The sequence below is a fragment of the Panthera leo genome, chromosome A1, assembly GCF_018350215.1.
Source record: "Panthera leo isolate Ple1 chromosome A1, P.leo_Ple1_pat1.1, whole genome shotgun sequence".
Classification (NCBI taxonomy): Eukaryota; Metazoa; Chordata; class Mammalia; order Carnivora; family Felidae; genus Panthera; species Panthera leo.
The window spans coordinates 135988610-136002002 of NC_056679.1; the positions used below are offsets into that span (position 1 = coordinate 135988610).

Here is a 13393-nt window from a genome sequence, read left to right on the forward strand (position 1 = left end):
ATTTTTGAATTGTCTACCTTTTTTTTGGTAGATGCGTCATCTTTATGTGGTAGTAGATGGATCAAGAACAATGGAAGACCAAGATTTAAAGCCAAATAGATTGACTTGTACTTTAAAGGTATAGTAAAATCATTCTTATTTATACTAAATGTGGGAAAGGACACTGAATTCTAAAATAAATTTTTTTTTTACTATAATAGCTTTATTAAGATGGAATTCACATACCATAAAATTAACTTATTTCAAGTATACTGTTAAAGTTTTTTGTAAATTTACAGTTGTTCAACATTATTACCACAGTCAATTTTAGAGCATTTTTATTATTACTAAGAAAAAAAAAACCTGTACCATTTAACAGTCACCCCCTGTTTTCCCCCAATCCATCTCAGGCCGAGGCAACCACTAATGTGCTTTCTGTCTCTATAGATTTTCTTATTTGGAACATTTCATATAAATGGAAACATACAACATGTCATCTTTTGTGACTGACTTCTTTCACTTAGTATAATGTTTTCAAGATTCATCTGTGTTGTAGCATTTCAAGTACTTCATGTCTTTATTTTTGCAAACAATATTCCATTATATACAACACTGGGTTATTTCCACTTTTGGGGGGCTTTATGAATAATACTGCTGTGAACCTTCATGAACAGATTTTTATGTGGATCATCTTTTCTTTTCTAATGCTTAATTTTAGCCTGGGTGTTTTGTATTTCATGCGCTTTTCCGTGACCTAAGAGAATAGCAACTGGGATGGAGTGTGTGCATGCAAGGAGGGAGCTCAGCTTGGGTGGTGTGCAGGCTTTGTTGGGTTTCTGGGGATCCGTTTTTCTCTTTTGAGATTATGTTGTCCTGTTTCTTGTTTACTCTTAACTAATGGGCAAGGGAGGGAGGGTGTAATGCATTTCCATGAGGAGATATTCTCATACTTTGAACTCTTCCCCCCAATTAAGCGTGAAGTTTGAATTGTTATCTTCTGACAAGGAAAGTCTGTTTTTGATTTCTTTCCCTATGCATTCATAATTTCTGGCAGAAGAGGGAAAAAATAAAAATACTTCTTCTCTTTAGTTTTTCCCAAAAGCAAGTGTATTGGTGAAATTTTGTGGGACTTGTATGAGTCATGAATGGGGCTTCAGAGGAGTAGGGTGAGGGAGAAGCCATTCTTCTTCAGAATCCTCTGCTCCATTTTTTGTACACAAGTTCTTAAAATTTACTAGATTTGATTTGTCCTTTACCTTCTCTTTTAGTGAATTTGTGTGCGCTTATTCCAATATTAGTCAGCTCTCTACAGTTTAATATCCACAGCATTCTCTCTTTAACATACTCCAATTGGAATGTTGTCTTCACGACTACATTTTAAAGGTCCACCATAACCTCCAGGATGTGAAATTCAGTGCCTTTTTATCTTTATCAGAAACTGAAACAGTTGACCACTTCTCCCAGAAAGGTGTCCCTCTTTTGTTTTTTGGTTAGTGTGTGTGTGTGTGTGTGTGTGTGTGTGTGTTTGTGTGTGCACGCGCGTGCTGTAAGTAAACTCTACCCCTGATTTGGGGCTCGAAGTCTTGACCCCGAGATCAAGAGTTGCACTCTCTAAGGACTGAGCTAGCTAGGCGCCCCACCCATTCTTCTTTTGACTTTGGTTATAGATAGTCTCTTGATTTGCTTCTCAGGCTCCTCTCCAATTTTCAAATGCTGGAGTGCCCTGGAACTTGGTCACTCTTTTTCTTTCTATCCTCTTCCCCTGAGTAAATATCGTACATTCCCATGAAGAAATTTTTTTAAAGAATGTAATTTTTTTTGAGTTATAAACTATAAGTAGAAGTGCTACCACATCATTTTGAAAAATGATACGCCAAAATGGCTAATTATTTATGCTCTTAATTTCTATCCTCTTACTCCAGTCAGCATCTTGCTTTGTCAGTCAGTTATCCCTTTTCCTTACCGAATTTTCACTGTCTCTGGACTTAATTCAAATCAGTCCCCTTAGCTTATAAACATATTCATATTATTCCTAATTTGTCAAAACTCATCCCCACTTCTGCTCATTCTCCTGTGTTTGGCTTCATTGGATCTTTCCATGTTTAGATTGTTTCTGTCTCACCATCTACCATTTTAAATTCAGGCTTATTTAGTGTTGTGATTTTTATTTTTAATATTTTTAAACTTATTCTCATTTAATGTTTTTACTAAGCATTTTTTAAAAATCATAAAGTGATGCTTGATAAATAGGTTTCACCAAACATGTTCTGTATGGTTATTATTTTGCCCTTAACTAGTGTTTTTGTTTTCTTTAAACAGTTGTTGGAATACTTCGTAGAAGAGTATTTTGATCAAAATCCCATTAGTCAGGTATGTAGATAAGTGATAGAATTCACAATTAGATTCCTGATATTACTGCCAATTATAATTTATTTTTAGAACATTGGGCATACATTCTGTGGATTATTAAGTGATCCAGATTGTGTACCAGTTTCTGGTACATTTGTCAATGAAAAGTAAGGTAACTCTAGAAATTAAATAATGTGCAGTGAAATCATAGCTAAATTTATGTCAAAAGCATCATGAGAAAAAATTTCTCTTATTTCTTTTGTAATTACTAATTTAGGTTATGTACATTCTTTTCAAGAAAAAATAAATTGTTAAATTAATGATCATTTTTGTTTTTATTTTGAGATTGGAATAATTGTAACAAAGAGTAAAAGAGCTGAAAAACTGACCGAACTCTCAGGTATGCATAAAATTACCTTCATAGGATTCAAGGACTTGGCTCTATTTACTCAACCTTGTTTGTAACCCTGTTTATAAGGTTGCCTAATAAGTAAAATGAAGACTTCTTTTATACTCTCATTGTGAAACACTTAATAAACCCTCCATTAAATCCTCCATTAAACTCTTGGTATTTAAGATGAACTGTTTTAAATTGAGTTCTGTACAGTAATGAATACTACTGCAGTGAATGTAAATGTTTAAGATTCATACAGTCTTATCTCGAAAGAATTAAGATAAAATTATTGTAACCATTCTAAAAATCCACTTAGTCTTAAAATTAATTTTTTAAAAGTTAAACCTCTAGGGGCGCCTAGGTGGCTCTGTCGGTTGGGCGACCTACTTCAACTCAGGTCATGATCTCACAGTTCGTGGGTTTGAGCCCCGTGTCGGGCTCTGTGCTGACAGCCCAGAGTCTGGAGTCTGCTTCAAATTCTGTGTCTCCCTCTCTCTCTCTGTCCCTCCCCTGCTCTCACTCTGTCTCTCTGTCTCTCAAAAATAAATAAACATTAAAAAATTTTTTTTTTAATTTAAACCTCTAAAGAACAAAGAGTTTAAAAATTGAATTGTAGATATTGTTAATAACTCAGTTTTTCTGCTTATATGGCATGCCTAACTGAATTTTATCATCTTAAAAGTTCAGGAGGGGAGCCTAGGTGGCTCTGTCGGTTGGGCGTCCGACTTCGGCTCAGGTCATGATCTCACAGTTTGTGGGTTTGAGCCCCGAGTCGGACTCTGTGCTGACAGCTGACAGCTGACAGCCTGGAGCCTGCTTCGGATTCTGTGTCTCCCTCTCTCTCTGCCCCTCCCCCGCTCACACTCTGTCTCTCTCTCTCTCTAAAAAATGAATAAACGTTAAAAATTTTTTTTAATTAAAAAAATCCTCTCGATATTCTGATAGGCCTCTTGAGGGCACCCTTTGTCTCTCTGATTAGAATCACTGTTATAAACCACACTGACAGTAATGTAGTAGGCTTTTTTCCTGTACTCACAATATAGTAGGAGATGAACAAAATATTTTGTATGGTATGGTAGAATGAGAAGTGGATGGAGAGCCAGGAAATGTAGGTTTAAGTTCTGGTCATGCCACTGGGTAGGTGTTTGTCTTGTGGCCAATTATTTAACTTGTTAGGTTTGTTTCTCACTTAAGAAAGGAGGAATTTGGACCTAGTGAGTTACATTGCATTTCTTTCTTTCTTTCTTTCTTTCTTTCTTTCTTTCTTTCTTTTCTTTCTTTCTTTCTTTTAATGTCTATTTATTTTGAGAGGGGGAGAGTGCTAATCAGGGAGAGGGGTAGAGAGAGAGGGAGAGAGAATCCCAAGCAGGCTCCATGTTCATCAAGGAGCCCAACACGGGGCCCAATCCCTTGACCTTGAGATCATGACCTGAACAGAAATCAAGAGTTGGACGCTTAACTGACTGAGCCACTCAGGTACCACTATTTCTTTTTTTTTTTTAATCTTTATTATTTATTTTTGAGAGAGAGAGAGAGTGTGTGTGTGTATGTGTGCAGGCAGGGGAGGGGCAGAGATAAAGGGAGACAGAGAATCCCAAGCAGGCTCTGTGCTGACAGTACAAAGCCTGCCTCAGGGCTTGAACTCAGGAACTCAGGAACCGAGAGATCATGACCTGAGCCAAAATCAAGACTCGGGTGCTTAACTGACTAAGTCATCCCAATGCCCTGGTAATTTTCATTTTTTAAATTTTATGATTACAAGAATAAATACTTGAAAAATATATTAAATAATGGCAAATGCTTAGTATTTTAAAACCTGTTTAGATAAATAAGAACACCAAGAAGCTCCAAGGAGATGAATGGACAAAGAAGACAGATAATTCATACCAGAATAAAAAGAAAAACTAAATAGCTCTGTCATCATCTCACGGTTTATAAGATTGAGCGCCATGTCAGGCTGTGCACTGGCAGCATGGAGCCTGCTTGGGATTGTTGGGATTGACTCCTTTTCTCTCTTTGCCTCCTGCCCCCACATGCACTCTGTCTCTCTCTCTCAAAAGAAATAAACTTTTTAAAAAAATTTTTAGACAAACAAATGATCAAAAAACAAAGCAAAACCACTCAACAACATTTAGTTGTTTTATGTATTTTCAATGAGGAGAATGAAGTTTGAGAAGCAGTATACTGCTTGTTGAACCAGGGAGAAACTGGTACTTATAGTGCTTATGGGCTGATTAATTTTTTAACATTTTTGGGAAAAGACATAAAAATGGTTGTTCCTTGTAATTTATACTTAGGAAACATTATGAAAGAAGAAAAAGCCTCATTTTACAAATATACTAGTGACAAATTGGGAAGAATTGTTCAACAGTATGGAGGTAGTTGGATGAAGTATATGGTAAAATCAATTTAATAATGTTTTGATTTTCATTAAAGTGAAGACCGTGTTGAAATAGAAAATGTCTAACTATATTTCATTGAATCTCAGATTACATCATTTGTAAGATGCCTTTATTTTATGAGCCATCAAGAAGGAAACACTCTAGCAGTTAAACTTTGACATAGTATCCAATGATGATGTAAATTGTTCATACCAAAAAAAGAAAAAAATTATATTTTACACTAGCTCCTTGATAATTTGACATGTCTGATACCTATTCTCAAGAACTTGGCAATGTCTCCTCACTTTATATGTACTGCTTGGTATGAAATAGACCATCTTTTCAGATGTTGCTTCAGTAACAGAAGATAACACAGCTATGTTTATTTGTGGAAATCTTCCTTTCTTAGGTCATATAAAATTCCTTTTTTATCCCCTGAATAAAAATAGGAAATTACAGTCATTCTTCTTTCAATGCATTTTTGCTTCACTAATAATAAATTTATACTTCACTGCTCTGTTCTTTGCCTTTCTACATAAAAATATCACCTTTTGCATTATAACCTTTTTTAGAAACACTTTATGTTTTGTTACATTACATTATGTTAGAGAGAGAGCGCACAGGCAGGGGAGAGGGGCAGAGGGAGAGAGAGAAAGAATCTTAAGAGGCTCCCTGCTCCACGCGGAACCTGATGTGGGGGTCAGTTCCACGACCCTGGGATCATGACCTGAGCCAAAATCAAGAGTCGGATGCTCAACAGACTGAGCCTCCCAGGGCCCTAGAAACACTTTAAATGGCAGTTAAACTGAACATGAATAGGACAGTGTATGTAATGCAGTTGGTACAACATACCAGTAGCCATTCATAGGTTCACATGTAACCGGGCAGTGATGCTGCCTGGCTGCCACTGGTTGTAAGACACAGTGTGATTTCGGAGATGTTAAAATGTTAAAATGTATGAGTTTCTAAAATGATGAAATAGGGAAAAAAGTAAAAAGTTGTGCACTTTAATAACATTTAAAGTATGTGCTAATAGGGCGCCAAGCTGGCTCAGTTGGTAAAGCATGCGATTCTTGGTCTCAGGGTCATGAGTTCTAGCCTCATGTTAAAAAGAAATGTGTGTTGGGGCACCTGGGTGGCTCAGTTGGTTAAGCATCTGACTCTTGATCTCAGCTGAGGTTTTGATCTCAGTTTTGTGAGTTCAGGCTGGTCATGGGCTCCTTGTTGGATTTGGAGCCTACTTAAATTATAAGAAAAAAAAATGTGTGCTAATAGATAGAAGCAGGTTATTTTTATTCTGTTTTTCAATATGAAGTAAAAGTTTATATAACAAACATTCCTCATAAAAGAGTAACTTGCTATAAAAATGTAAATTGAGGAGATTCTGTTCTTTAACAACATGGATAAGTAAATTTAGGGACAACACAAATTTTTTTAATGTATAATAAAATTTTATTATAAGTAGATTATTACATTTCTATTTTAGGAAACCCAAGGAAACACATTACATCTTTGAAGAAAGCTGTAGATATGACCTGCCATGGAGAACCATCTCTCTATAACTCATTAAGCATGGCTATGCAAACTCTAAAGTTGGTATTTTACATTTTTTTATTTATAATTCGTTTCAAGCTTTTTGAGTGAATTGAGATGATAATGTTTTGATATGTGTGTCCATAAACTGAGCTGTAACGAAACTCTTATTAAGAGAAATATGTAATGTCATTGATGATGTTTAGTGTGGTATTGATTTGTAATTTTTATTTTACATTTTAGCTGGTAAGATAGATTCTTAAAGATTTTAGAAAAATATAACTAAAACTGTAGCAGTATTAGTACAAAGAAAATGTTGATGGGAAATGTTTTTTTGAAAATTGATTATATATGGAATTTAATGTGAAATTAATTGTGAGTTTGTTGTACATTTATTGACGTTTCTTGTTTTGTAGTATATCTGCAAATCAATAGCACACTTTTCCAGCAAGTTCAAGTATGTGGAATGTAGCTAAGACCCTAATAGAAATATTCAGTTAGTATTAGCTCATATATTTTATTCCTGGATTGTCCGTCCTGGTTTTTGTACTTTTATATAATAGGTATTTTTCTAGTTTTGAAGTAGGTGAGGAGGTAACACCCATATTAAAGGTAGGCACAATAGCAACATCCACAAATGAAATCAGCCCAACAATGAAGATAAAAGCAAGAAAGCTAGAAATAACTGACAAAATTGCCCCCCAAAAGCATAAAAATCTGTTTAATAGAGTGGAAAACAGCTCATCACATCTTAAAGTCCCATGAATTATTGTGTAATTGATACACAAAAACTACTGTTGGTGAGTACTGTGAGTCTGAATCAAATATGAGGTTAAATTATAGCCTTAAAAAAGAAGTATGTTGGGGTGCCTTGGTGGCTCAGTTGGTTAAGCATCTGACTCTTGATTTTGGCTCAGATTGTAAGATCAAGCCCCATGCTGGGTTCTGCGCTGGGTTCTGTGCTGGGTGTGGAGCCTGCTTAAGAGTCTTTGTCCCTCTCTCTCATGCTCTGTCTCCCTCAGCTGCTCTGCTTGCTCTGCACTCTCTCAATAAATAAATAGATAGATAAATTGATCAATATGTCAATCAATAAGTGTAAAAAAGAAGTATGTTACTCTTGTCAAGATACACCTTAAAGTCGATCTATATGGTATTTTCATACTTTCCAATGTACACTTTAGACTTTGTATGAAATGAATCTACTAGTTTGTAAGCTTCATGATGTCAGGAATGTTGTTCAGTCTTGCTTATTACTCTATCCCCAGAACCTAAAAACAGTATTCAGTCAGTATTTATGGAATGAATGAATGAATCAATTTTTTGTGCAGCTAATTTTAGAAAAATTTACATTGACGTATTTAGAGTATACTCGCAATTCATTCCTTTGCGGTGTTAAAACAGTAGTCTAAATAAATAAACCACCTATACTGTTTTTTCTAGGTAAATTAATTAATTAATCTCCTAATTGGAATATGTTTTATCTTTCTGTAGACACATGCCTGGACATACAAGTAGAGAAGTGCTAATCATCTTTAGCAGCCTCACAACTTGTGATCCATCTAATATCTATGATCTAATCAAGGTAGAATCAGTACATTTCTTTATAATAAAAGCCAGAGGAGAATTCTGTAGTGAATTTATTACTAGTTTTCAGAAACTTGTTTTTCAAGCACATTAATTCTTGCATGTTTTTTTTCTTCCCCCCCAAATGCTCCATTTACGTGGATTTTATGAAGACCCTAAAGGCAACTAAAATTAGAGTGTCTGTTATCGGATTGTCTGCAGAGGTTCGGGTTTGCACTGTACTTGCTCGTGAAACTGGTGGTATATATCTAGAATCTTCAGTATTTATTCATAATTACTATGTAAGAAATAACAATTGATTAATTAAATTAGGATGTTTTCGGGGCGCCTGGGTGGCTCAGTCAGTTGGATGTCCAATTCTTGATCTCAGCTCAGATCATGATCTCACAGTTCTTGAGGTAGAGCCCTGCGTGGGGCTCTGCACTGGTAGCGTGGAGATTGCTTGGGATTCTCTCTCTCTCTCTCTCTCTCTCTCTCTCTCTCTCTCTGTCTCTCTCTCTCTCTGGCCTTCCCCTGCTCTTTCTCTGACTCTCTCTCGAATTAAATAAATAAACATGGGAAAAAATTATAAATTAGGATATTTTCAAGCTACTAAATTTGAATCACTTCATGTCCTGAAGTCTGTAATATGTATAGTCATCTTTTTTTTTTTTAATTAAAAAAAAAATTTTTTTTTTAATGTTTTTATTTATTTTTGAGACAGAGCATGAACGGGGGAGGGGCAGAGAGAGAGGGAGACACAGAATCGGAAGCAGGCTCCAGGCTCTGAGCCATCAGCCCAGAGCCTGACGCGGGGCTCGAACTCACGGACTGCGAGATCGTGACCTGAGCCGAAGTTGGATGCCCAACCGACTGAGCCACCCAGGCGCCCCGATAGTCATCTTAAATGTATTATTGATTCTGTAAGATATCATCTCAAAATGCAAGAACTTTTTAGTAGTTATGGCAGTATTTAGAGGAAGTGTTATGACTCTTGAAATGCTAGAAATTTCACTAACGTGTAATACTTTGTAAGGATCTTAGGGGCGCCTGGGTGGCTTAGTTGGTTAAGTGTCCGACTCTTGATCTTGGCTCAGGTCATGGTCTCACTGTTTGTGGGATCGAGCCTTGCATCAGGCTTTGCCTGCTTGGGATTCTTTCTCCCTTCTTTTCTCTCTGCCCCTTCCTTGCTCAACCTCTCTCTCTCTCTCTCTCTCAAAATAAATAAATAAAACATTTAAAAAAATAATAATAAAGATCTTATAACTTGGCTCTAATTAAATTGTAGTTATAGTTATTCCTAGAGAAGTCAATTTAGAGATGTCAGTTAAACGAGGTTTTTGAAAAATGATGATTTAACTTAAATACTTAATTTTGAAAATGTACATTTTCAGATGGTATAACTTACAGAATTATGTAGAAATTACAATTGATACTCATATCTGGAAAGCTGATTTTTTTTTCTTTTACTTTTCGTCTTCCTAGGCACATACCATGTTATCTTAGATGAAAGCCATTACAAAGAATTGCTGACACATCATGTCAGTCCTCCACCTGCTAGCTCAGGTTCTGAATGCTCACTTATTCGTATGGGTAAGTGTTTATTTTATGTTGTTGTAAAATGGATTTTTAAAAATGACTGGGGTCAAATTAGACTTGCTGTTTTCATTTGTACAAATTTATTTTAATGCTTAAGAATTTATTTCTTTTAACTTAAATATTTTATAATTAGAGAAAATTATCCTGTTGAAGCAATCTTGGAAAGTACAAAGAAGTTAAAAGAAAACTAAAACCGGGGTGCCTGGGTGGCTCAGTCGGTTAAGTGTCCAACTTCGGGTCAGGTCATGATCTCACAGTTCATGGGTTTGGGCCCTGTGTGGGGCTCTGTGCTGACAGCTCAGAGCCTGGAGCCTGCTTCGGATTCTGTGTCTCCCTCTCTCTCTCCCTCTCCCCCACTCACTCTCTGTCTTTCTCTTTCTCTCTCTGTACCTCAAAAATAAATAATAAAACATTAAAAAAAATAATAAAACCATTTGTTGTCCTGTCACAACAGCCATTACTGATTTTGTTTTATTTTTAAAGCTAGAAAGGTACAAAGACACTGCATTTATAGAAAAACTCTTATTGTGTTAAGAAATTTAAAAGATAAGCTACAAAATTCTTTGTACTGTTTGATCAAAGCTATGTAATACAAACTGCAAACACAGAAGGTTGCAGGGAGGTACATCACATTGTTTAAAAGGGATTTTGGGGGGTTGCAGCTGGCTGCCTTAGTTGGTAGAACCTGTGAGTCTTGATCTCAGGGTTATAAGTTTGAGCCCCACTGTACGTGTAGAGATTACTTAAAATCTTTTAAAATAAATAAAGTAAAATATTTTTTTTAAAAGGGATTTTTTTTCAAGAAAAGAAGAATGATGGGTTTTGCATCGTCTGAAACAATTTTTCGTTTTCTTCTATTTTCCAAAACTTTTATAATGAACACTTATCATGTTTACAATGGAAAAAGGCATAAACTTTTTAAGTATGAGAAAGAATTTCTTTATACATTTTTTTAAAGTTTATTTATTTATTTTGAGAGAGAGAACGAGATGGGGAGGAGCAGAAGAGAGAGGGAGAGACAGAATCCCAAACAGACTCTGCACTATCAGCATGGAGCCCGACGTGGGGCTTGAACTCATGAACTGGTGAGATCATGACCTGAGCTGAAATAAAGAATTGGATGCCTGACTGAGCCACCCATTCTCTGTCTCCCTGCCCCTCCCACGCATATGTGCTCGCTCGCTCTCTCTCTCTCTCAAACATTAAAAATAAGTTAAAAATAAAAATGTTTATTATTTATTTTGAAAGAGAGAGCATAAGCAAGCGCTTGCAAATGCCGCTGGGGAAGGGTCAGAGAGAGAGAAACACAAGCAGGCTCAGTGTTGTAGCGCAGAGCCCATGGGGCTCAATCCCAGGAACCATGAGATCATGAACTGAGAAATCAAGAGTCAGAGGCTTAAGTGACTGAGTCACCTAGGTGCCCTTTGATTTATTTTGTTGTGTTTAAAAAAAAATTTTTTTTTAATGTTTATTTATTCTTGAGAAAGACAGCGTGAGTGGGGGAGGAGCAGAGAGAGAGACACACACACAGAATCCAAAGCAGGCTCCAGGCTCTGAGTGCTCAGTGCAGAGCCTGATGCAGGGCTCGAACTCACTGACTGTGAGATCATGACCTGAGCTGAAATCAGCTGCTCAACTGACTGAAGCACCCAAGCACCTCTTGTTTTCTTTGCTAATACACATTTGTTAACTGTTAGTGAGATGGAATGCTTTTCTGTCTTTTTTTAGTCCATTTCTAGTACTGGTCAACCTCTCCTGTTTCCTTATCTGTAAAATGATGTGTCTATCTCGTGTGTTGCAACAATTAACGTAATACGCTTAAAGCATACAGAATAATACTTGCCATAAACAGTTAATATATTTTAAATGTTATGGTTGGCTAATTTTTTTTAATTTACTGATAACATCTCTTTAGCCCATTTTAAAGTTATTTAAACTTATAGTAATGTATTCTTCAAATTGATTTGTTAGAGCCATTTAGGAATATCAACCCATTTTTGTCACCTGCCGCAAATATTTTTTCATTTGGCCATTTACCTTTACCTTTACTTGTTTTGATCTGTAGATAGACTTAAATTTTTTATGTAATAAAATGTTTTTTTATGGTTTCTGCTTCTCTTGGACTTGTTTTCAGAATTTAAAAATATGTATGGAGGGGGACCTGGGTGCCTCATGTTAGCCGCCAACGCTTGATTTTGGCTCGGGTCATGATCTCATAGTTTTATGACATTTAGCCCCACATCGGGTTCTGCACTGACAGCATGGAGTCTGCTTGGGATTTTCTCTCTCCCTCTATCCCTACTCCTCTCCTGCTTGTGCTCGCGTGCTTTTTCTTTCTCTCTCAAAATAAAGAGATAATCATTAAAAAAAGAAAAAAGAACTTCCTTAAAAAAATATGTATGGAAAGCAAATTACATGGGTTTGGGCATTCCAAAATTTTAAACATAGAAGTATATTCTTATATAAAATGAAAGTGGACAGCTATGTAATAGACTTCTCAATTGTGTCAGAAGGATTTAAAAATTACAAACATTTTCTTTTTAAAAAGCAGCACGTGTTGTTACTGAACTAGAAAATTATAAACTTTAGAATCTATGGCCATATGTATGGACCGATCTTTCCCCCATATTCTCAACTTTTAATTTTTTTATAACCTGGTATTACTATACATACTATAATCCATTCTAAAAGGCAGGAGAGAGAACTTTTGTACAACTTTGTGGGCTTTCTGGTAGGAACATTTTTAGCTTCCTAGTCCTAGAATTTTGCTATGTGCTTGGAAAAAGAAAGTAATACATTTTCTTCTATGAAGGATTTCCTCAGCATACCATTGCTTCTCTGTCTGATCAAGATGCAAAACCCTCTTTCAGCATGGCGTAAGTAAAAACTTTGAAACTGTCAGTGATGATGTTTTTACATTTTAAATTCCTTCCTATAAGTTATAAGTTAAAAAAAAAATGCTAAAGTTATATGGGCTTGCAGTGTATCGGCTTTTGTAAAAGGTTACCTTCTATGTAGCTATAACAAGGAGTGAGGACTATCTCCTTTACTCCTGTGGAGTAATCTTCAGGATATATTATTAGGTAAAACAGCAAAGTAGAGAAAAGTGTATAGTATACTGCCAGTCCTCTAAGATGAAGGCAGAGATTTGACTAGATATACAGTATGTTTATATTAATGATAAAAAGACTAATTGAAATAAAAAGTAAACACTAAAAAAATGTTTACCTGAGCAGTGTGTAGAGAAAGGCAAAGGGATGGCCCCTAGACTTTTCTGAACATACCTTGTTTTAACTGTAGAACTTTATATTTTACATAATTATAAAGCAAAGTTAAAATAATTGTTAAAAATCACAAGTAAGACTTGTGTCCCCAGCTATAAAGGTACCATAGGGACTGAATTTACTTTTCTCCCTCCTGCCAGACAAAACATATAACAATGATTTTCAGACATGGACAACAGACAGTGCAGGTAAATGATCCCTGAAAGAAGGGAAACAAATGAGGTGAGCCCTGTGAGTGCAGCTTACTGCCTAGAAGAAATATCTAGGCTGCATTGTAGGAGGGGAAACCCACACAGAGCCTAGAGGTCTTG

At 35.9% G+C, this 13393-nt stretch overlaps 1 protein-coding gene across 3 annotated transcripts in view; it reads left to right on the forward strand.

Annotated features, from left to right (window-relative positions):
* LOC122221273 (general transcription factor IIH subunit 2) overlaps nucleotides 1-13393 on the forward strand; it is a 35299-nt gene that overhangs the window by 12240 nt on the left and 9666 nt on the right. For all 3 annotated transcript variants that reach the window (XM_042940593.1, XM_042940603.1, XM_042940611.1), the window contains exons 5-12: nucleotides 32-118; nucleotides 2299-2349; nucleotides 2674-2728; nucleotides 6590-6695; nucleotides 8128-8218; nucleotides 8373-8460; nucleotides 9685-9792; nucleotides 12611-12674. In XM_042940593.1, coding sequence (XP_042796527.1) covers nucleotides 32-118; nucleotides 2299-2349; nucleotides 2674-2728; nucleotides 6590-6695; nucleotides 8128-8218; nucleotides 8373-8460; nucleotides 9685-9792; nucleotides 12611-12674 — 650 coding nt within the window. The remainder of the gene's footprint in view (nucleotides 1-31; nucleotides 119-2298; nucleotides 2350-2673; nucleotides 2729-6589; nucleotides 6696-8127; nucleotides 8219-8372; nucleotides 8461-9684; nucleotides 9793-12610; nucleotides 12675-13393) is intronic.